At 42.0% G+C, this 25758-nt stretch overlaps 1 protein-coding gene across 8 annotated transcripts in view; it reads left to right on the top strand.

Annotated features, from left to right (window-relative positions):
• Positions 1 to 25758, top strand: part of TBC1D32 (TBC1 domain family member 32) — a 205113-nt gene that overhangs the window by 5074 nt on the left and 174281 nt on the right. For 7 of the 8 annotated variants that reach the window (XR_012902655.1, XR_012902654.1, XM_014577940.3 and 4 more), the window contains exons 2-6: positions 372 to 526; positions 11342 to 11503; positions 19222 to 19399; positions 21665 to 21736; positions 23427 to 23552. Coding sequence is in view for 6 of the 8 variants with exons in the window: in XM_014577940.3 (XP_014433426.2) it covers positions 372 to 526; positions 11342 to 11503; positions 19222 to 19399; positions 21665 to 21736; positions 23427 to 23552 (693 nt within the window). In the remaining 2 variants the exon portion in view is untranslated. The remainder of the gene's footprint in view (positions 1 to 371; positions 527 to 11341; positions 11504 to 19221; positions 19400 to 21664; positions 21737 to 23426; positions 23553 to 25758) is intronic. The other variant, XM_075924062.1, reaches the window with a different exon arrangement.

Genomic DNA, 25758 nt, shown 5'->3' with positions numbered 1-25758 from the left:
ACACAAACTGGAAACAAAATTAATCCTTTGTAATCTCGCACCTTCAGTTATTTCAGTGTAAATCTGTGCATTGGCATCTTTATTTCAGATTAAGAGTGTCCCACCTCAATTTATATTAAGTAGATAAGACATTAGTTTGTCATTTTAAAACAGGGCACTCATACCTGGAAATAAAATTATTAAATCCTTTCTCTGTATAAATGCATTTATATGTATACTACGTATTTTGGTAAAGTGAGGGTATAACTTCATATCGGGGTAACCACAGAAAAAAGTGATATTTGTATAAGATATTTACACTTTTTTTTAAAGGGGATTGTGAAAATCAATTTAGGGAACATACAGTTACAATACTTTCATATGTTTCACAGATGTCTCATTTTTCTTGTGAAGATGAAGCTCTGTTACAGTCTATGCTCAGACAATTACTTCAGAGTGTGAAGGAAAAAATCACAGGAGCACCATCAGTAGAATGTGCAGAAGAAATTCTTTTACATTTGGAAGAAACAGATGAAAATTTTCACAAGTAAAATATTTGTTGTTTTAATTTCATGTAGTCAGCTAAGTGCTGACAACTGTTATGTGCAGGGAAAATGTTTACAACTTAATATTGATTTCTATATAAGGAAAGTACTTTTAACTTCCCTATTGCCGATGAACTCTGGAAAATGTTATTTCAAAGATGTAAGAAACTATATTTTATTAGTTTTTAATTTTATTATTCTGTTGCTGCATTCTTTCTGCTTTGGTTAAAACATTACCAATAGAGTAAATGCTTCTTCAGAGAAAATCTGTTGTCTTTGAATGTAGCACATTTATCAGAGTTAGTTAAATAGCTTTAGAGACAAACAGTTAAATAGCTAGGAAAAGATTCTAATTGAAGGATTCTAGAGGATATTTATAACTGCTGTTGGTTCCTTATAATGGTGCCTTATGTGGGTGACATATAAGCAAGATGGCTACAATATGACCTTTACATACACCTTTCATAGTTAGCCCTTAGCCAACTCTTTTTATATACTTGATAAGATAAACTCCAGTTTATAACAGAAATCCTATTACATTTTGAATAAAACTAAAAATCTTCTCTGTTACCTGAAACAGTTTTTGGGTGCAAATACTCACGTTTGCCCTCACATATTTACATGTGTACTATGGTCAAATTTTCCTGAGGCCACACTCATATTTGCACTTCAATATTGTAATGGTTATTGTCTAGGGACATAAAAGCAGGAGCCAGTGCTGGGGGCAGCCGGTTTAAAACACACGGTCTCCATGGTGCTGCCTGACCCTCTTCCCTGTGGTGCTGCCTATAATAGAGGCAGCAGTGGGGGCGGGGCAAGGGAGGCTGCTCTGCAGCAGCCCCTGTCTGTAAGGGAGCCCAGCTTGAGGTCTCATTTATCTTGGCTATCGCTGCACCATCCCTATCTAGTGATGATGAGGAGCCGATTCAGATACATATGCTTAAGCACTCCTCACCTGAACCCCCCCAAAAGATACAGCAGTGACAGCCACCACAGTCGCTCTTGCCGCCAATTCCACTCAACTGGCTATACAGGGACCTTGGGCAGCCTACAGAATGCAACAGGCACAATAGCCACAGCAGCCATCACCAGCTCTCGGTTTTCAGACTTTTATGGCTTGGTCACGCATCCACTCTAGCACATGTGGTGACAAGGAGGATGTGGATATAAAGGACACCTGACTCGTTCCCACCTACACATATCTCTTCATTATCTCTGGATAATACAACTTCAGGGGATGATTTTAAATCATTTCAAGAACTCATTAAAAGAGTTGCAGTTACATTAGAGATCTCCGTCAGCTATGCCAGAGACCTAGCATAAGCTGACGAATATGCTGCATGCCTCTCTACATGACAAACTTGCCATCCCCATGAATGAAGCTGTCATGGATCCAGCAAAAACCATCTGGGAGACGCCGGCCACCATATCTGCAAAAGCTCAGATCGGAAACACTATGTTGCTCCTAAAAGAGTAGACATTTTCCCATCTTATCCCAAACTCCCTGATGTGGTGGATGCTGTAAATCTGAGAGGCAAACAGCAGGCTACCCTCACTGTCCCTTCTTACTGGGACTGGAAGAGAATTAGACCTGGTGAGAGTATGGCATACTCATCAGCCAGTCTTCAGCTCAGAATTTCCAACTACATGGCACTTCTTGCCCAATACACAATATATTTGATTAGCTTATGTCTTTTATTGAATTTCTCCCTGATAACAAAAGAGAACAATTTAAGTCTAACATTAATGAGGGTGCACTAATCTCTTGAACACCATTACAGACTTGCACTAGACTCCGCAGACACCACAGCAAGATCGAGCACTTCTGTGGTCATCATGAGACGGGCCTCATGGCTCCAACTCTCCAGATTCCCTAGAGAAGTCCAGGCCACAGTTGAACACTTGCCTTTCGAAGGAACCAAGCTCTTCATTGAATCCACCAATGCCTCACTTCACATATGAAAGGACTCACGGACCACACTAAAGACACTTGGCATAAACATGCCTGTTACAAAAAAACAAAACAGGGAAGGTTGTTCACTCAAAGGTACAGGCCCGCACCTTTCAATCAGCAACCCAGGCACTATGACTACTGGTGCTGACCATGCCAAAGCAGGCACAGATAGGCCCCTGAGCAGACAACAGCTCAGCAGTCATTGATGTCACAACAAGCGTTTTGAAGCGGCAGTTGATGGTTTGACAGTCCAGGTTTCTCCATGGCAGCAATTCAAATCCTTTATCACATTTGGCAGTAGACTAGCATTCTATCCAGCATGGTGTACCATCACCACCACCAGGAAATCATCAAAACTTATTACTGCATCCTATTTATAGTTATCCCTCCCTCCCACGCCCCCCTTGCCTGTCCCTCTTGAGGGACCCCTCTCGCAAACATGCTCGTACAAGAAGCAGAACATCTCTAACTGGGGGCTAGAGAAAAAGTACTTCCAGTGCACAGGGGCAAGGGGTTCTACTCCCAGTACTTCCTTACCACCAAGAAGATGGGAGGATGGAGGCCTATCCTAGACTAAGATAGACCCTCCACAAACTCAGCCTCTTTGTTTGATCCCAATGATTCAAGGTGGTAACCCTTGCACAATCATTCCTGCCTTGGAGAAGGGAGCTTGGCTATCTATCCCCAACCTTCAGGATGCCTATGTTCATAGCTAGCTACATCGATATCACGGATGCTTTCTGCGATTCATGATGAGGGACTTGCATTTCCAGTACAGAGTGCTACCCTTTGGACTCTCCACAGCCCCATGGGTCTTCTCAACGGTCCTTGCAGTGGTGGTAGCCCACCTGCACAGAATGAGAATCACCATATTCCCATACTCAGACAATTGCCTGTTAAAAGGCCCCACAGCATGCAACACAGAACAGGCAGTCAAAACCACCAGAGCCCTATTCAACTGCCAGGGGCTCAAGATAAACCTACCAAGTGTACACTAACTCTTACCCAGACTTTAGAATTTATAGGCGTATGTGACAGGGGGCCACCTCTCTCTGCTTGGCGGGACACGCCCCCCTGCACTCTGAGCGCGAGGCTGAGGATGTGTTTACCTGGCGGTCTCCAGCCACTGCGGGCTGGTCACGCATGCGCTCTAGCTTCCCCGTGGTCGGGGGCCTTAGGACCCGTGGAGGTCCGCGCCGCAGGGAAGGGGCATCCGCCCACGCTGGGGAAGGGGCCCGGGCACCTCTGGGGGAGCGACCAGGGTGGGCTGAAGTCATCCCGGTGCCAGCCCACAGGACGGGCGGGTGCACACTGATGTCATCCCCAGGTGCCAGCCCAAAAGGTTGACGGCAGATTTAAAAGGAGTAGCGTGCCCAAAAGAAGGGGGGGGAGAAGATCCTGGCTGGGCTATGAGGCCGTGCTTCTACCTCCCCCCCTCCCCCCCGGTGCCGAGGCCACGGGGAGAAACCCAAGAGACACCTAGGGCTAGAGGGCCAGCGCAGCATCCTTGGGTAGCGATGAGTGGCAGTTCTCAAGCGAGGGACCCGGGACTGAGTTGGAACTCTGATGGAGCTGGAAAACTCAAATAAGGCAAGCTAGTGAGAGATTAAAAGGCAAGGCCGGGTGTATCCGGAACCAGACTTGGGGTCCCGGTAGAACCCGCCTTGCTACAGAGCACATAAAATGTATAGGAGTGCATTAACAGGAGTCTTGTGAGGAAGACACGAGAAGTCATTCTTCCACTCTACTCTTCGCTGATTAGGCCTCCATTGGAGTATTATATCCAGCGCTGGGCACCACATTTAAAGAAAGCTGTGGAGAAATTGGAGGAGGTCCAGAGAAGAACAACAGAAATGATTGAAAGTCTAGAAAATATGACCTATGAGGGAAGACTGAAAGAATTGGGCATGTTTAGTTTAGAAAAGAGAAGACTGAGAGGGGACATGATTGCAGTTTTCAAGTACCTAAAAGGGTGTTCCAAAAAGGAGGGAGAAAAATTGTGCTCCTTGGCCTCTAAAGATAGGACAAGAAGCAATGGGCTTAAACTGAAGCAAAGGAAGTTTAGGTTGGACATTAGGAAAAACTTTCTAACTGTCAGGGTGGTTAAACATTGGAATAAATTGCCTAGGGAGGTTATAGAAACTCCATCATCTTTATGCATGGCTGCTAGCTGGTTAACTCTCATTGAGAAAGTGTCTAGAAGCCATTCAGCAGTTCATCATGAACTGCCACAGACCTATAATGAGAGAAACACATAAATAAAAGTGGTACCGGTTTACAGTTTGGTGCTGGGAGCATAACTGCTCTTCAGCAGTTATGGGGGTATCACATATTCTCCACTACCTCCTAGGCCTACACCAGAGTGGTCTATCCTTAAGCTCTATCAAGGTTCACCTTGCAACCATCGTAGCTCTACATTCCCTACTACAGGGTTATTTTGCTTTTACTCACCCACCTAGAAAATGATTCTTGTGAGGTTTACACAGAGGCTATGTGTACACTGCAGGCTTCTTGCGCAAGAACAGTTTTGCGCAAGAATTCTTGTGCAAAAGGTCTTGCGCAAGAGTGTGTCCACACTGCCATGTGCTTTTGCGCAAGAGATGTGCTTTTGCACAAGAGCGTCCCTGGCAGCGTGGACGCTCTCTTGCGCAAGAAAGCTCTGATGGCCATTTTAGCCATAGGGGTTCCTGTTGCCCGTCCACACTGCCCTATTGTGAAATAGCTGTTGCGCAAGAGGGCTTATTCCTTGAGAGGCAAGGAATAACTCTTTTGCAAGAAGCCCTCTCTTCTGATGCTTTACTGTAAATTTACTAGTGCAAGAACACGCATGCAGTGTAGACGCTCCTCAAGTTTTTGCACAAGAACAGACATTCTTGTGCAAGAAGCCTGCAGTGTAGATGTAGCCAATATATTTCTCCCACTAAGGGACCCAGTATCTGCATGGGACCTAAATCTCATGCTCAGGTCTATTACGGGCAGGCCCTTTGAGCTTCTGCCTACCTGCTTCCTATTACATCTATCGATGAAGGTCATCTTCCTTGCTGCAATTACTTCCGCAGAAAGAGTAGGCAAGCTGGGAGCATTGATGGCGGACCCCCCCCTCCCCGCATCCACAATTTTTCACAAGAATATCCTTTGTACACACCCCACACTTCTTCCAAAGTAACTTGCCTCATTCCATTGCAGCGAACGCATACGCTTACCTGTCTTCTTCCCGAAACCCCACAAGGATGGCAGGGAGGTGGTGCTGCATACTTTAGACATCTGCAGGGCAGTTTCTTTCTACTTAGAGTGCACGAAACCCTTTAGTTAGAATTCCATGACTCTTTATCTCATCTACAGAGAGATCACAGGGATTACCCATTTAAAAACAAATATTATCCAAATGGCTCTTAGGATGTATACTATACATGTATACACCTGGCCTATACTATATTTCAGGAGCCCCGTCCAACGTACAGGCTCACTCCACAAGAGATATGGCAGCATCAACTGTTTTTTTCCGGGGCGTACCAACTGAGGAAATCTGCAAGGCTGCCACATGGGCCTCGGTACACACATTCACACAGTATTTTGCCATTCAGACTTTCGCAGACTCTGATAGTCATTTCCAGGGCTTGACAAGCAGCGGTGAGCCCCGCTCTCCAGTCGCGTGGTTTGGCACGCTGCGCCTGCACAGACCGCACTGCGCATGTGCTGATTGCGCTGCGGCGCCGTGCCGGCTTAAAATCTACTCACCCCATGCGAGTAGATTGAGAGTATTGTTCGGCCAAAATGAGCAGGGGTCAACAAATTAGTCAGTCACCCATTCACATTTCCTGAAGTTTCCTCCACCAAACACAATTACTGCTTGGTAATCACCTAAGGTGGAGCAGTCACGGAGACACTCCTCGAAGAAGAAGGGAAGGTTAATCACCTGGGCAGTAACTGGAGTTCTTCAGTATGGTTGTCTCTCTGAGTGCTCCACCATCCACCCTTCCTACTCTCTGCTTCAGAATCATCTACACACAGGTCAAAGAAGGAAATGGAGATGGTTGGCCGCATGTACAAGATATCCATTTCAAGTGTTGCATGCTGGTGGCTCTGCATGCACAGCCAACTGTGGGTACTCCTTCCTTAAGTCTCTGATTGGGGAGGTGCAGCAGCCCTCAAGCACCTAAACTGGAGCACCCATAGGGATAATCATCTCGAAGAACTCCATTTACTGCACCAGGTGAGTAACCTTCCCTTCCCAGTGGTGTATACATGGGCTTTCAATGGTTTACAAAGTGATCGCATTATGCCACGAAGAGACGGCTCCCCCAGGCTCCTTTAAGTTTTGAGGTTGTTGTTTACTCTTTCCTCCTCCTTTGATGTTGAGCAGCAGGAAACATGGAACCCTTAATTTGAATCTGCCACGGAAGGACAGAATGCATGACACTTGTCTTCACAAAGTTTAGTCCAAGCTGATTCACATTTAATAGAACTTAGCATTTTTTTAAATAATCAGATTTACCTTGATTTCTTCAGATTTGAGGAATACCAACAGTGTACCTTGATTTGAACTTGCAAGCCTGTGCAGAAATTTAAACTCTCCATTATTTTGTAGCAAACTTGTGAAAAGATGAAATAAGCTGCAAAGGGGAACACTGTAATCTCAACAATATTATACATTTAGTGTCTCTTTAGGACTACTATCTTCCTCTGTAGCAAATGCACTGTGCTGTGATCTCTAAAGTATTATTGTTTATGAGAATGAAGCAGTTACTGTAAAAATACATTCTGTGAACACACCAGCCATTAAAAAATGAGGAAAAAAGATGTATGAGAGCTTTCATTTGGCAGAACGCCACAGTGTTCTTTTAGTATAGTAATGGCTGAGCTAACCTTATAAACAAGTGAAAGGGAAAAGAGACAGAAAATGAACAGAGAAGCTAAAAAGTTATGTTTTTTCTTGAAATGCATGTTATTTCTACTAACGGTAAAAATAAAATACTAAAGGAAATAAATGGAAGAGGAAAAAATTTAGAGCTATTACACAAAAAGTGTCTTAAAGTAGTCAAGAGTTTAATCTGATAAAAAGATCATTACATGAAGTAGTTGGTAACAAAAATAACTTGACTTTCATACTTGTTTTTAAAATGTTCAGGAAAAAAGAAACTATGCCAGCCATTTCAACAGCTGCTTTTGTCTTCATGTACACTTTCCAGGATTGGGCAGTTCATGTAATAAAACCAATACACCATGTATTTGCATGTCCACTGTCTACATTGATCTTTCTCAGCTCACACAAAGTACCTGCTTACATGCTCCCACTTCGCATCCACATGTGATATAATCAAAATGTAAAGTAATCCTACAAACAACTATTGTGTAATCACTTTGTTGTGGTAACTTGCTGTATGTTTTACCACAATGCAAAATAAATAGTTTATCAAGATTACATTGTTCATCTAGTCTGGCCATCTTTTTAAAAAAATAGTTACTTCAAATAAGCCTGAAGCTAGAGATTAGTCTTCAGTGTGGATTGTTTTGTCTTTTATTTGTTTGAAAAGCCAGTGATTTTAATTTAACAAAGTTATGATTACAGTATATCAAATTTGCCTAATGAAATGGCAACATAGAACATTTCTTTAATATTCTAGATACACATGTAATATGGCCTTGATTCAGTAAAACACTTAAGATCATGCTTACCTCCCATTTGCTTTAATGAAGGGGTGGGAAATATTTTTTTGGTTTGGGGGCACTGACCTACAGAAAAAATCATTCGGGGGGCAAGTGAGAAGCAAAAAAACCCTCAAAACACATCCTCACTGATGTGGCTCTCATCTGAGAAGCAGAAAGACGCTTCCTACATTTCCCTTGCACACCACAGCCTAGGGGGACTAGGCTAGTAGATTTTTTGTTCTTAAGCCTCATGGGAATCTGGAACATCATTATGGGCTCCCCAATACTGGAAGAGAACCTCAAACCTTGGGGGCCAGATCCAGGCAAGCCCCTGCTTTAATGGGATATAAACTACTTTTTCCTAAATAAAACTTGTGAATTCATGAAACTTGTGAATTGTGCACTGATTGGTTCAAGAACTCACTAGTTCTGCTGAAAGAGGATGTGAACTAAATTCAGATTTTTTTCCTGGATGAAATCCAGTAATTTAAATGCAAGAGATTGCATGAAAGTGATGTGAAAATTGCAAAGCTAAAATTACTGCCAGGAAACTCAGAAGTTAAGCTTTGAACAATTTTTAATGTAATTGCATACACGTATTTGCTGCTATCTGGCTATACTGAATGAGGGACTAGAGACATATGAAATGGGTTTAATCAGGCTGCAATTTTATTTTTAAATGTCTGGGTCTAACTGACAGATAAAAAAGTATATAGTGCAGGTAACCCCATATTCATTCCATAATTACCAGGGAGGTTTATGCTAAGCATGTTAACTAGCGGTTAATTGACTAGTCGAGTAGTCGATGGAATTTCTGATAGTTGATAGGCACTTCCGCATTCCTCCTCTGAAATGTATAAGTAGGGGCTCTTGTACATTTCAGAGGAGGAATGCGGAACTTTGCATGCAGCCAGGGGCCAGTGGGAAGTCCTACTGACTCCGGGCTGCATGCGGGTGCCAGTTTTGAAATGCCATATGGAGCCGGGATCACTTGGGGACTCCCCAGCTGATCCCAGGATCAGCTATGCGGAGCTGCCCCTTTGAAACACTGAGGCAGCGTTCAAAGGGGCAGCCCTGCACAGCTGATCCCCAGCTCAGACAGAGGCAGCAAGGGGATGGGCGGGAGCCAGCTTAAAAGCCAGTTTCCCCCATCGTCGGCTCCAGGGTGCCGCCTGCTTCCCCAGCTGCCTCTATCAGAGGCAGCGGGGGGGGGGGGGGGGGGATAGGGGACACTGCTGGGAAGCAGCCCCTGTCCGCAGGGGTCCCAGTGGGAAGCTGTGCCCCTGCAAAGACAGGGCTATTGCCACCAAGAGTGCCACAAACAGAGGCTTCTCCAGCACTGGCCCCTGTTTGTGGTGGACAGGACAGTCCACCATGAACAGGGCCTGCTGTACTCAGTGTGAGCTGGGACCTAGTAGTCCCAGCTCATGCTGATTGCTGCTCCTCTACATTTAAAATGCAGAGCAGCAGTATGAGTGGCTCTGGATCCGTTTCTTGGAGCTACCTCTGCTGTGGAGGCTCTGCACAGCAGCACTTATCAACTGCTCGTTAAGTCATATGATTAGCCATGTAATCATGTTTTAACATCCTTAGAGCTCAGACCCCTCGCGGACAGTAACTGCTGCCACCCCACGCTGGTGCCTCTGTATCAGGGGCAGCAGCATGGGGAAGAGGCTGCTCCGTGGAAGCCTCTCCCCCCTCCTCCCCACTGCAGCAGCCTCTTCACTTGGGGAGCTTGGACCCCTTTGGACAGGAACTGCTGCCACTCCACGCTGTTGCCTCTGTATCAGGGGCAGCAGCGTGGGGCAGTAGGCAGCTGGTCTGCTTGGGGAGCTGGTTTTTCCAGAGCAGCAGCGCAGGGTAGCAGGGGACTCCTGGGGAGTTGGTCTGGGAGCACGCTACCTGCTGGCCCCGCCGCCGGGGACTATCGTATTGTTATGTAACCGATAAGATGTCATGCAGTTACATGACTATTCAGTTACACTTTATCTAACATACCTAATAGGGATCCTCCACCCTCAAATTCCTTTCCTTTTAGAAGCCATTTTTCTGGGCACTGTATACGTTATGTATGGAGTACTTTCATTGCACATCCATCCCACATTTAAATAATGAGTTGCAACATACAGCCTATCGCCCTTCATGCCATACATATGAAAAATGCTTCCTGAACACACTATGGGGAAGGCCCAAATAAAGAAGCAAACAAAACGACCCCCTTGAAAACCAATCAACTAAACAAACAAACAAAAAAACCTGCTCAAATCCATCTAGGTCAATCTGAAGATAAGGAAAAATTCCTTCCAATTTCTTCTCAACATGGGGCAGCTAGCGCAATGCTCACAGCAGGTCTTGACCAATCCTGGTATTTCATCAAACAAAGAGAAGGAGATTGGGTGCTGCCTCCGACTGCTCCAAATAAAAGGGGGCTTTGAAACCTTTCTGCCCATCCGGTTCCCAGGGGATGAGTTCCCATCTTTGTGCTAGCTCCTTATTCCCTTTTGCAGCAGTTTTCTTCTCTCTCTCTTTCCTGTCATAAAACACTATTCCATTAATTTGGCTAGCCAGACTATCCTCACACCCCCAGCTTAACAGTGCAGGTCATTTCCTATACAAATTTAAGTAGTTTCCTGTATAACTTGCATCAACGATTATTAATTGCCATAAAATAACTTGAAACGGGTATGTTTATCAGGGCATTCAAGTTAATGTTCTTGGACCCATAATTTCCTCATTTCCTAATACGTTGTGATTTTTGACTGTGCAACCTCATTATGGTATTAATATAGATCTTTGCATTTAGGAGAAGATTTTCATGGGCACAAAAAGGATTTATGACTTACTGAGGCATTCCTTTGATATACTGATACTGAAGACATTCAAGAAAATCAAAATGGCTTGTTTGGTGCTAGAATTAGGATTTCTAAAATGTGTGTCAGTGCTCCCTGATTTGAAGAGTTTTCTATCATATACAGGGTTTACAGTTTGGTCCTGTGGCTCTCGTCAGCACCCGCTTTGCCCCAACCCCGATGCAAATTGTTCCAGTGCTCATGGTTTGGTGTCCAACCTGTTGAAAAACTCCTTTTAATTCTTAAAAAGTACTAGGGCTTAGAAAGTTGTGTATGCTGGAAAAAAATGTTACATTTGTAATGTTGAAAACATTTGGAACATGAATATAATGAAACACATTTAATTTTATGAATATTTGTTGCAGCTATGAGTTTGTGAAATACCTTCGACAATACATTCGTACCACTCTGGGCTCTGTGATTGAAGAAGAAACAGAAAAATGTACCTCTGCTCAAAATCAGGGTGAAGGATCTGGTTATGACACTCTTGCCCAACATGTTACTAAGAAGACTCGTGAATCAAAAGAGTGAGTGTACACAGGATACATATAAAATGTATTTTTAAAATATGCACTTGATAAGGTTGTGTGGCCTAACTTGTTTTGGTTCTAAAACAGGGATGGGTAAAAGGGCCTCCACAGGCTGGATCAACCCATTAAGGGGGTTGACCCAGCCTGCGGATGCACTGCCACTCCCCTGCCCTCAGGCCATTCAAGGCCTGGGGACAGGGGAGTGCACAAAGTCTCCTCCCTTGCCAGGGGTGTGCAGCGCTTACAGTCAACCACCATGGTTTACTCTAAGTGCTGCGCCTCCTTGCAGGGTGCGGGCAGAGAGTGTGTGAGACTTTGTGCACAAAGTCTCCTCCAGCCACCAGAGGTACAGGCGCCTAAAGGGAACCATCAGCTGTTCAGAACAGCTGGCGGTTCTCTTGGGATGAGGGCAGGGGCAAAGACTTCCTGTGCTGCCTCAACCCCAGGCCAATGAGGGTCTGTGGGCAGAGAAGCACAGAAGTGTGCTGGCTCCACCCCTTCCTCCTGAGCTCCTGCCCAGTGTTCCCTCTAAGATTTTCCATCCATGAGCAGAGTGAGTTTTGTCTTGTGCGCCAACAATGAGGCCATGTGCGCTTGTGCGGATGTGTGCCACATTAGTGGCACTGCTCCCCAAGATACTGCCATGTAGCACCTCCCTACCTTGTGCACCTTGGCAGCATCTGTGCAGGGCAGGGACTGCCCAAGGCTGCTCCTCATGGAACTGGCTGGCTGTGAGCCCCTGCCTAGGCAAAGGGAAGCATCTTCCAGTGCCCTGGATTCGAAGGAAGTGAGGTGCTAGGGGTGGTGCAGTGACATCTGGTGACTGGGAGAAGAGGGGGAAAAAGAGAAATGTAGGAGTGGGGAAAGAGAGATGTAGGGGGCTCTAGCCCCATGAGCAGTCACACCACAGCCCGTCTCCTGCTTTGGGCAGCTGTCACGCTGCCTGCCCAGGGAGCAGTTAGGAAGCCACTGCAGGCTCGTATGCAGGAATTGTGGCCCACATTTCTGCCTTTTTGTAAATGTGGGCCACAATTTTTTTTTTAAATATAAAAGTTCAAAATAGTCATGCAATGAGTGTGCATAAGAGAGGTTAATAAAAAAATTGAGTGGCGGTGTTAACAGGTGTGTTTATTCGCCCATCTTCCCTCTTGCTCACAAGGGGGTTTATTTAATTGAGTTCACTCTCTCCTCCCTTTTTCTCCCCGGTTCAAGTCTCGGAGTCCACCTTATGTATAGTTTTTAAAGTCTCACTGCTCCTGCGGTAGCCCGTACAAACCTTCACCAACGTACAGCTAGTCCAGTGTTTCCGCTTTTGGCAGATGGGAGAGGGGGTCCCAACCCGCCTTCACTCATGGGCCCCAGCCCAGGACCCTAAGGACAGGGACTATTACCGTTCCTGTGTTCCTGCCGAAACATGCCAGCCCACAGGTTCAACAATATGCCCTGTCCTAGGCTATTTCCTCCTCACTTTCCTCTAGCAGCCACCTTGCACATCTGCCATATTCTCTCTGGCAGCGCACGGGTCATCACTACATCTCCCTGCTCCCTCAACCATCCAATACTTCCCGGATCTCCTCCGCTCCCCGTGCTGTTCCCCTCTCCTCCTCCCCTGCACTGTTGTTTTGCGCCCATTTTAAACTCTGCGCCCTCCACCTTCCATTTGACGTCCTCTTGACCCCGCCCCTTTGCCTTTGTGTCACCTCCGGCTTGCGCGTGGCACGGCTGTCACTCCCGACTTCTGAGGCTGCGGAGTGACGTAGCTGAGCTGTGACCCACGAACACCTGGCTCATGCTGCATGCTGGACTCCATGCGCCGCATACATGGCGGGCGCAGAGCGGCTTGGAGTACGGGGCAGCGACCCCCCATCACAGGCGGGAAATCAGTGAGTGGGGAAAATGTTCTAAATTCTTTGCTCTTTCCAGAGAACAGATTTTTAACAGGAGATTGTGGATTCATTTACAAATACCTTTTCCCACCTTCCACAAAACAATCCTCATTAATATAGCGTTAACATGGGATTTCTCTCCTCAAAATACAAATGGTCAGATCATGGCCAAAACATTACATAATGGGACGTTAGATCTGGAATGCCTAACACTTCAGAGATGTGTAAAATACCCCATCACAATCCACTACTATATGAACCATACACTAAAAAACCAGACTCAACGAAGCAACCAAAACACTCCTTTCCCCCCAAATATTAGGTTCAGAAAACGTGAAAGTTAAAATCGAGATTAAGGTTGAACATTGTTGCTTCACTGTTGTACAAAAGATTTCCAAAAAACAGAAAATCCAAAATAGAGGGATTATGGGACAGCTCTTGGACAACGGAACAACCCCTCCCCCCCACCATGAGCTTAAACCTAAAAGGAGCCAGTTCTAGGGCGCCTAGTCCCCACCCCTGGAAAGAGGGAGATGTGTACAGCTAGGCCCCCCAGCCTGCACGCTCCACACATGAACCAGGCAGAGTGGCTCCAACCTACTTGGCGCCTCTGGGGAAGGCAGGAGTAGTTGCAGCATGAGAAGCCAGGGTACTCCTGCCCGTGTCCAGAACTGGGGAGGAACATACATGGGATAGGAGGGAAGGTCTTGTATATCTGTAGGGGGCCTGTGTCAGCAGCCAGGACTCCCTGGCAGTCCTTCCACAGCTCCCCCAGCAACAGTTGGGTCTGTCCTGCCCTGGCTGCGCTGCTGCTCCACACCAGGGGAGAGGAGCCAGCCACAGTAAACAGAGCAGAGCCCCAGCAGCTAGTGCTCTGTGGGGCGTGTGAGGCACTGTGAGCCAGACTCCTGCTCACTCTCTACCTTGTCCTCCGCTGAGCTAGGCACAGGTGGGGAGGAAGCCATGGGCCTGGCACCCCCATCAGGTTCCCCACCATGCGACCCCAGCCAGATCTAGTCACTGGAGTGCCCCCACTGGCTGCTTTGGCCAGGCTGGAGTATTCCTGTCCATGGCAGGCCCCATAGCAGGTGAGATGCTGCTCCAGCCCCCACTGGTTAACCGGAACCGGTAAGCATCACCCATTTATCATCACCCATTAAGGGTCATGCTTACCAGTTAACCTTTCACATTCCTATTAAGTACAAAGTTAAAATCTAGTATAGCACTGATGAACCTTTGCATTCCAAACAACCTATTTGCCTTGAATTTTGAAATGAAGGAATACTTTGTCTCAGCAATTGCGGTTCCAAAATGTATGCTAGGTCTTTGGGTACATGAGCAGTGTTGTTAAACAAGGCTCTATGAATAGGGATGTTTCACTGAAATATCCCTCATTTCCAGCCTGAACTCAGAGATTATTGAATGTCAGTTTACAATATCACTGTGCTTGATAGCCTCAGAGAAAGAAAAGTGGGAAATACTGAAAAACAGAAATTTATATTTTCGAGTTTGAGCTCATGTTTATGCGACATAAACAGAAAAACACTTTTTATTTGTTTCACAGTTTACCTTTTGTGAACAAAACAATGTATCTTTATACTAAGTCAGACAAAATTATTTTTTCTGCATACGTATTTGTTGCACAGTACAGAATTCATATCTATTAAATTGTGTTAAGAATAGAAGTGATTGGGTTACCAAGTCCATTTGTTTTAATTTTAAGATCTCAGTTCAGCAGAAAGTGAAAGCAATCAAAGTTTGTTTCCATGTCGATAGGCATTCATCATTAAATGGTTGCTTTCAAAAGATTTCACATCTGGAAAGAAACAAAACGACTGCAATTGTAAGCTAATTTTAAATAGTATCTTGTACATCACCTGTTCCAAAATTTGTCACACTATGAAACCAAGAAATTCAGTGCTCTGATAATGTTCTGTTTTGGTCTCACAGTTTAGTAGATATGATTTAAAGACTGGGTATTCCCCATTGTGGATAACTTTACTCTCCTGGTTATGCTGGATATATAACTATTTAAGTGTCTGTCTTGGAAATTGAACCCTTGGATTATGAACTATATATTTAATGATACTTTTAATGATAATTTGGTAATATATGATATATGGTAATGTATGGAGTAGTCCTGCTAAAAGAAGAACTTAGAAGGTTTATTGCAGGATAAAATCCTTACATTAGTTTGTTAATTAATTAGTACCTAATTGTTATTAATGAATTACTTTAGCAACACATAGCAAAACTATTTTTAGAAGTCTATCATTCCTATGTAGAGACTACAAATCCATTCTTAACCAACTGCTCTTGGCTTCTCTTTGGGCACTAAATGTAATAGTTTGTCAGATGTGCTTTTGAACTCAGCTTTTGAATTTTATGTTTAACGTTACCAACATGCCTAAGTCTTGTAGGATCTGGGCTTGAGGGCTTGATTTTGTGCTCATTGAAGTCAATGGCAAAGATCTTATTTACTTTTATCATGAAGGGTCAGGACCCGGAGCTGACCTAAGCAGTTGCAAGGGCAGCTTTGTTCTTTAATGTGAAGTCTGAGTTTGTTTATCCTTCTCTCCTTCAAAAGATATACTCGTTTACATTAGTATAATTCCAGTGGAAGTAGTTTAATGCTTTACTCATTAAGTTTGAGATACCCAAACACGTTAAGTTTGTAGCTTCAAAACCCACCAGCATTAAGTTCTTTGGGCTTTTCTAAACAGAGATAAAAGCCAGGATGTCAATTTACAGTGCACTTGCTTCTTGCATACTAACTTGCCATGTGGACCCTGGCCATGTGGTTCACTGAAAGTTCAGTTTCAAACTATAGTTTGTTTAACTAAACTATGGAACTTTTAGTGCATGGTAGGGGTCACATGATGATTTAGTACACAGCAAACCACAGTGTGAATGTGCCATTTACTAATTTTCTGGATAGATCTTAGTGACTTTATTTCCTTCGTACAAATGCTTGACCAAAGTTGCTCCTTGTCTAGAGTTCTGAAACATGCACATTTTTCACTGAGCTGCTGCCATATATGGCTGCATTTTTTAGGTCCTAAGCTTATATAATCTGTGAAATGCTTTGACCTCCTTCAGAATGAAACTATTATTATATATAATTCCCTTTTATGGATAAAGTTTTGTTTTCAGGCATGTACATGTGGATCCTACTGACTTCACAAAGGTCTGGCAATTGACTATTTTTCTCCATCTCCATTCTATTTCTTGAATGGAAGGAGTTTAATAAATATTAACTTTGGTCATAGCAGAAATGGATTTGAACTTGTATTGGAGCCACACAGCTTACTGGAAGAGAAACAAGATAATGGTGTGTGTTACTTGGATTTGCATCCCCTCATGAACTATTTTGATAACTATCTGGTTTCATGACAGGCATTGTATATATTTCACTATCCATCAGGCAATAGTTCAACTTTGAATCACATGCTAGTTTGGAACCCTGTTACTAAACTCATCTGAGATGAACATATATTTAGGAACATTGATTTTGTTCTGGAATCTGATAATTGATTCTTAATAGCAGCAATGATCTGCTTTAGTACCTACTGCACCAAAATACTTCACTTTTGATAAGCTTCATAACTAACAGTTAAGTGGTAGTGATTTCCAATACATATTCTATATTGGATGACTAGTTGTGTACCGCAGAAGAGTAGAGTTTAGTTTGGGAATCTGATACTGATATCACTGGAGAACAGCTAGAATTAAGGAGTCTGAAAAAGAAATGTTACATTACAGATGGTATCCTCCAATTATGGGAAAAATAATTGCAGTGTAGAATGGGTGAAATAGAAGTTGAGATCAGTTAACGAAGAAAAGACAAAATGAACAATGAAGGAGAAGAAATATATTGAACAAATAGTTAAGATCAAAATGATCCTAATCAGTGGTGGAATAGTATGGCACAGCATATTGAGGAAGCCTCTGAAAGACACGACTAGAAATGTATATTTGAGATTTTCACTGTTCTAATAAGACATCCATTCTCATGACTTCCACTAGTTAAGGATAAAAATAGAAAATATTGCAAGGATATTGATAGTTGATTTCAGAGTTGGTATGAATTTTTGAGAATTAATGGCCAGATCCTTATCAAGATGTATGTTACAACTTAATCCAAAAATGAGCTCAACAGAAAATATGCTAGCAACATTAGAAGAAATGATACTTGTGGTCAAACAGTTTGCAAATTATGAAGGACCAGGCCTTGGTAACATTTTATCAGAACTGCTAAAGAGTGGTAATCTGGATTTAATTCACTGACTTCATAAATTTATCAAAAAAAGTTTGGGAAACCAGTCACATTCCAGAAGAACAGAAAAGTGGCTGCATCATATTTCTTTTTTTTCCACAAAGGAAAATAAATCATATTCTCAAATTATTGTGGAAAAACAATATTATCAGTCCCAAGGAAGGTTTTTATGATCAAATTACTGAACTGATACTAGTTTTGTCTCAACTCTATAAGGAGAGGTAACCAGTGCGGTTTCCAGAAAGGTGATCTATAATTCATTTTATGTATGCCTTGTGGAATGCCATTGCAGAATAAGTACAAAAATGGTAGTTAACATTGAATTTATTGACTTTGCAGATGATTTTCACTCAGTGTATCAGAGAATACAGTACTATAGTTACTGCTATTTCAGTATGGGGTACTTAACAATTTGGTATGTCTAGTCAACACTTTTCTGTATTAACTGCTCCTGCTTTGCTGTTAAGCACTTTGTATATAGGTCTGCTGAGTTTCGATTATCTGCTATTTGCAGCGTCTGTCCTGTTGGCCACTTCTTGAGCAGTCTCTTAGGACACTATTCACCTCATTCATGACAGTGTGTGTTGGACACCCCATCACAACAAGTCTTTTAGATGGAGCAGAACCCGCTGAGGAGAGAGAATTTAGACAGTTTTCAGGGTCAGAAGTATATTCTTACATCTCTTAGTTTGATTTTGTTGCAAGCAAAATTGTAATCTTGTATCAACTGAGAGCAAGACAGCTGTAATGTATGTTTTTACAGAAGGCTTGCAGAACTGAGGTTGGAGGAAGTAGTACACGTGGTCAACAACTAATGAGGTTGAAAGATGATATTTTAGAGGATTTAAGAAGTTTTAATCTTCACATATGGACTCTTAATGAAGGAAGAATTTCAAAAGAACATTTGAGGTGGAACTTCACTGTGCACAGCACTATGGATAGCTACTAAAGCTATGTGAATCTGTCGCTTATTAAACATTATACATTTTAGGTTAACTTTGCTTTCAAGAACTTGAATTTGAGGGTTACTCCATCCATGCATTCTGTACTGCTGCTTTCACAGAGGACTTTTATGGAAGGAAAAAATTAATTAAACTTGTGGGGACAGAAATAGTAATGAGGATTTTGTTAGGGCCATATTTTGCTTTTAGCTTTCACATTATTCTTTTTGAAGAACATCTGAGTGTGGAGTACAGTTTAGTAAAAAAAAAAACTGGGAATGCAGGTCCAAGTATGTTATGCTCTTACGCGGTTTGTTTTTAATTTTAGTATTGTCATTTGAATAGATAAAGCAGATGCACAAAAAGGAAGAGCATTTGGGTTTTTTTGAGATGTATTTATCTAGTTTTAAAGTTTACACACACATTGTTAATTACTTGGGATATATATATATATATATATATATATAATGTTTTGTTTTTATTTAAAAACTTTTTAGTTCACTGAGTAAATTCAGTGAAATTTTAATGTAATAGCATGCCTTGTTCCATTATTAATAATGTAATTAGTGATCTTTATGTTATTTAGTATTATTCTTACCTCTGTCTTTGAAGGTATAGAGAAATGATGCATTCCTTGAAGAATGTCATGATGGTAGTGGTGGAATCTCTGATTAACAAATTTGAAGAAGATCAGATGCGTAATAAGGAAATGCAGAGGAAAACGAAGAAAGAGCAACGTAGTGCTTACTATACAGACAATTGCTCTGATAGTGATTCATCTTTCAATCAGGTATGATATCATAATTTGGACTTCTATTGTGAAATGGTGTTATGCTTAAAAGAAGCACACAGGACCTTTTTCAGGGGAATAAGACAACACGCCGCATTTATTGATAATATAACAAAGTATCATATGCATTTGCACGCACGCATGCGCATGCGCGTGTGCCCCCTGCTGATGGAATAGTTACCAGTCTGTTGCTCGGTCCAGCCTATTAGCTAGATAGGTCAGATACGAGGAAGAAGCCGGGTTCTTGTCAGTCCGGACTGATGCTCCATAGCCATAGCAGGACAGAACCCTAAGAACCATACAAGGCACCCCATCCTTTATAGAATTTTCCTTCCATGTGAGTCTATGCATTTTGCCTTGTCAGGCCTTAGTCAGTTCCTCAGCATCACAAACAGTCTTTCTGAGTCATATATTAATCTGGAAGTTGTTCTCGCTGTCATTTTATATCAGTGCGCAGACGATCCCTCTTGGGTGTTGTCTTCTGTCAAAATTTGTTATTGGTTTCCTATCAAGAGGTGCTTGCCACTAACTTCAGGGCTTGTCAGTCTGCCTCGGTGCAGTTTGTGTCTTCCGTGTGCTTTCACTTAGTTGCTAATTATTTGGTGCTTCTGAATCTCCAGCTCCTCCTCTGACCACTTGGGCATGCTGTGACCTTCACACTTATCACTCCTAAAACATTCTCTCTTTCATTCACACAAACAATACATTTACACAATTGCAGCACAGAATAAAGGGTACTTCTATTCACTTTAATAAAGTTACAGAGTCTTTCAATATTCAACTTCTTTCTGCGTATTACAAGGCTGTACCTAATATTAACATCACTATTCATTACAATATTCCATACCTTTACTTTAACATCAGAACATACTAACATCAAACAGAGCTGGAGCTAAGTTAGCAAAACTGCCTGGCTTGTCTGAGGCCTACGTCTTGGCTGTGTCTAGACTGCATCCCTTTTCCGTAAAAGGGATGCAAATTAGACACATCGCAATTGCAAACGAAGCAGGGATTTAAATCCCCCCCGCTTCATTTGCATAAAAATGGCTGCCGCTTTTTTCCGGCTCGGAGCTTTGCCGGAAAAAAGCGCCAGTCTAGACGCGCATCTTTCGGAAAATAAAGCCTTTTCCAAAGGCTCCCTTATTCCTTATTTTAAGAGGAATAAGGGATCTTTCGGAAAAGGCTTTATTTTCCGAAAGATCCGCGTCTAGACTGGCGCTTTTTTCCGGCAAAGCTCCGAGCCGGAAAAAAGCGGCAGCCATTTTTATGCAAATGAAGCGGGGGGGGTGGATTTAAATCCCCGGTTCATTTGCAATTGCGATGTGTCTAATTTGCATCCCTTTTCCGTAAAAGGGATGCAGTCTAGACACAGCCCTTGTGTGTAAGTTTAATCCAAACCTTATTCTATAGCATACATTCATTGTAACTAACTTATTACCTACAAAATTATAAGGCTACAATAGGTATGAAACATAAATTAGTAATCTAGATTAATTTGATATTTATGGTTTTCTATTACAGTAGTGAGTAGTGTGTGATGTTATAATTAAGGATGAGATGGCACTTTCAGTTTAGACCCCCATTTACAACTGATTACATCTTTTTGAAGAAAGTTACCTTTTTGTTTGAGTATACATACATGTGATCTCAACCTTGAAGTGATTGTTTAAAAGATGATCTCTAAAGAATCTTTTCAGGTGAGCGATAGCAGAATTGAATCTGTTTTTTAAAGATGAAGACTTAGATTCTGCAGCCAGATTCTGCTGCAAAGGGTAAATTCTTTGGCAGTTCAGTTGCCTTAGGGTCATGGAAAACATGGTTCCTTACATTTACAACATCTGTGAGTATGCAAATCTGTGGATATGTATCATCTGCAAAATATGTGCAGTTAACATGAGAAAAAGGTGAAAATGACATAATATAATATTCAGTTGACCTATTTGCATTTTTATTGGAAAAACAGTAAAACATATGTGTTTCTTTTCCAACATGCAATACTATGCTATATTATTAACGGCATTCTACATTATTTAGTAATGAATAATAATTTTGTAATACAAAGGGAGACTAAAGAAGACAGAAACTTGTTACTAGAATTTCAAGTTGGCATTTTCTGAACATTGGCCATTAAAATTTCAACTGTAATGTTGCATTAAGATAAATACTAACATCCTCGCTGTTCAAAAGTAAATTTTATATCCATAAAATCTGATTATTTTAGTAATTAGTGGTGAATTTAATAGGATTTTACATTGCTTGTTACAGAGTTATACATTCATGAATCAAGAACAATTACAGCTACTTGTGGAAAGGCTTGATCCTGCTCATCCTAAGGAAGTGAGTGAAAAGAGTACCTAATATATCACTTATATAAATGAAAACTTATGGTATATTTGAGAATATGGTACAGGTACATAAACATGGGTAAATTCTGGCTCTACTGAAATGAATGGCAAAATTGTAAATGACTTTAATGGGTTCGGAGTTTCATCCTGTGGACTTTATAATTACAATAAAACAATAATAACGATATTTACAGTTGAAACCATCATTCTATTTTGAATTATAAATATGGCTACAACAGGTAAAGAAGTTTTTGTTATCAGTATTTCTACACTACATTTATTTTATAGTTAAACATTGTATGTTTTAATGTATTATACTGTAAAATAGGCTGTGTATCTTAAAAAGTTGTCTCTTTAATCAACAAAAAATAATCCAATAATATATTGCCTCACCCACCTGGTCACATTAAACTTTTCTATAGGGGGTTTCAGTAACTTGAAATAACTAACCATAGAGTACATTGATGTACAAAGAGACATTAGCTACAGCATTGTTATTTAAGATGGACTACAATGGAGATTAAACTCTTGGAAGTTCAACTATAAAATTTAAAAGATGTTTGGCAGTAAATTGCTATTTATTTTTTGTGATGCTGTTACTCCAGGTTGTGGCATTTGAATGATAAAGTAAAGCAATTTAATGATTTAGTATAATCTTGTGTTTGATAATAAAATATATAGTTTTATAGGAAAATAAAATAATAATAGGAATCAACATAGTCCTTATTAATTTAATTATGTATTTTTTAAAAAAGTATGCTTTTTTACTTCACTGTTTTGTTCAAATTATTTTAATGGTCTATTGACATTATAGAGGATGTTTTTTAATTCTTGCTTTTTGTGTTCTATCACCCTTGACTGCTTCCCCACAAAAAGCACATCAGTGTTTCATAGTAATGATCCTAATCAGGGCCAAATTAAGAAAGGGGCTTAAGTGGTGGCAGGCCAGGGCCCTAAGCTAATAGGAGGACTGGACTGTAGCCACTAAAACCCATGCATGCTGCGTTATAGGTTGGCTCTGCCTGGTGAGGGTATGGGGAGGCGATTGTGTGTACTACCATTCCTCTTCTCCTAACTCCAAGAATCACACTAGCTAGGCCTGTTCTGGCACTACCCTTGCCTACAGGCTCTGTACCCTGGACAGTGGGAACTTCAGGGGGTAATGCCTAAAAGTGAGCCTAGGCCATGTAGAACCATCTGTCAATTCCCATTTAATTGGTTAACCAGTTAAATGTAATGTTTTTAACCATTAATTGGTTACCCTTTCACATCCCTTCCACACTGGAGCTGCCCAGCATCACAACCTCCTGCCCCAGCCCTGAGGCTGTTCCCCTACCTTAACTCCCTCCCAGACTTTGCACCCCCAGCTTCAAACTCCTGCCCTGAGCCCTCTGCCATACTCCAAATCCCTTAACCACAGGCTGGAATGCCTTGCACCCCAAATGCCTTATTCCAAGCCCACATCAGAGCCTGCACCCCAGTCAGAGCTATCATCCTTTCCTACACCTACCATCTGCCTCTACCCACATCCCTCTCTCACACATAGATTTTCTAATTTTTGTCCCCACTTCAGAACCTTGGGAACCCCAGAAAATATAGTAGCACCAGCCTCCCCCCGAAGAGTTAAATCAGCTCTGGTGCTGATGAAAGCATTGTTTTGTTTATATTTTTGTTTATTTCAGGTGCGTCAGGAAGCAATACAGACATTGTGCTCTGCGCCTCCCTCTGATGTACTAAATTGTGAGAGTTGGCCTCATTTGCGTACATATCTTATGATGTTTCTCTCAGATCCTGATTCCACATTTAGTGTAAGCAAATGTTTTATATGTAGCAATCAAATGTTTATTCATTCTAAACAGTTCATAGGAATAAATATACACATTTGTGGTCTGGCAAGAGATAGCTAATTTGTATATTTATCAGTTAATTTTTTATTGAGATAAAACAGTTTACCAAATTTCTCCAGTACTTGTTTTAAAGATGTCACAGGATTTTTTAGTAACTGGACTTGTTCTCTGTATTGATTTATTATGATGTATTAAAATGCATATAATTGTTTTGGGATTTTATAGATTATTTTTTCTGATTGTTTTCCCCTTAGAAATATCTGTTTTTTCCCTTTGGTTTTAGATGTCTCAGAGAATGCGTACTGCATGTTTACATATTTTAATTGAAAGGATTTGGGTGTTAAAACATTTTTAATTACTATATCTATCTATTGTAATGTACATTGCTTTATTTTCAGTAATTTCACTTGAACAGTATAGCGTACACAACTCTTAGAAATTAGGTAAGAGTTTGAGAAATTTTCAAAGGTATAAGAGTGAGCAACATACCCAGCATCCATTGGCTTTTAGTGGGAGTTTGGTGCCTAATTTACTTAGGTCCTTGTGAAAATGTTAGCTTACATTAGTTTTAGACAGGCAAATGAGTTTCTGTGAAAACTCAACACATGTTATAATATCAATCGTTTGGAGAATGTACGATGGTTCCCATTGTAGTAGAATGTGGTGCAGGTTGGAGCCAATTCTGATTTTCTGAACCTGAAGATCATTATTTCAGAGGCCATTGGACTATAGCCTGAAGAGATAAAAGACCTTAAAAGGAGAGACAGAATGGCAGAAATTACTGGAATTAACATCAGACCTAACAAATTACTCAGTATAGAGTTTTCATATGTTTGTTGCCTGAAACTCGTTCAGTTGCCATTTTTCAGGCAACCTTTACTCAGCCAGTTAAATGTACGCTTAAATCAGTGGCTATATGACAGATATCCAAATATTGTTTTGAGTAGAGTGATTTTGTCTGGGCTAATTTTAAAATGAATATAATGAGGATTATTTTTTAGTTAGAAGAGAACCTCATTATTTCTGTATTCTAGTGCTGACTGTGGTGTCAAATTTGCACTTTAAAAGTTAAGTGAATAGAATGTTAATTTAATTGTATCTTTTGTTTTATTCTCTTCAATAACATAAAAATATATTTAGCACTTTTTTAGAAAGATTGCATAATTCTTCTTCGAGTGGTGTCCCCGTGGGTGCTTGTCCTGGTGCTGCAGATCGAAGATTCATCAGCAGTGGTCTACCAGACTGTGCATGTGCATTAGGTGCCTTGTGCCGTTTCTTAGAGCACCGCGGTCCAGCTTCCGCCAGTTCCTCCTAACCATCCTTGGTCACAGATAGAATTAACTCCATCTCATCAGATCCTGCCAGAAGTTAAATAGTTGTTAGTTAATCGTTGGATAGTTAAAGTGTTAATAGTTATTAGTTAGTTAATCTTAGCAGTAAATTCACAGTTTCATAGCACTTTAAAACAAACAACAACAAAAAAAGAGAGGACTGACAGACGTCGTAGTACTGTGAGTTTAAAAAAAAAAAGAGAAGAGAAATATATATAGAAAAGAAGAGAAAAACCATGCCGGAATCACCTGGTTTTAAAAAATATGACACTTGCCGGGAACCCATGCTTGCTTCAGACAGGCACTCCTGCTATATTAGGTGCCTAGGTGAGGAGCATATTCTGCAAAAATGTCCTCACTGCTCTAAGTTAACTGCAAGCACAAAGGGACAGGGAGACCAGGCTCAAAATGCTTTTACCATATATTCCGGCATACAAGACGACCTCTGAAGTTAAAAAACATCCCCCAAAAATCGGGGGTCGTCTTGTACGCCGAATGCCCCGCCGCCGGAGCCCCTCCGAGGCTTTCAAAGCCGCGGAGGGGCTCCGGCGGGGGGGAGCCTATGCGCGCCTGGGATGCCCCCCCGCCGGCTTCCCCCGAGGCTTTCAAAGCCGCGGAGGGGCTCCGGCGGGGGGGGGGGGGGAGCCCAGGCGCTCCTGGCGGCTTTGCTCCCGGTGCCTCTGGTCTGCTGGGGACCATCTCCAGCAGACCAGGGACACCGGGAGCAAAGGAGGCGGAGGGGCGCTGGGGTATAAGATGAAACCCTATCTTTTAATTAAAAAGATAGGGGGTCGTCTTATACGCCCAGTCGCCCTATACACCGGAAAATACGGTAT

This window comes from Pelodiscus sinensis, chromosome 3, assembly GCF_049634645.1.
Source record: "Pelodiscus sinensis isolate JC-2024 chromosome 3, ASM4963464v1, whole genome shotgun sequence".
Taxonomy (NCBI): Eukaryota; Metazoa; Chordata; order Testudines; family Trionychidae; genus Pelodiscus; species Pelodiscus sinensis.
This window is presented reverse-complemented; position numbering and strand designations above follow the sequence as displayed.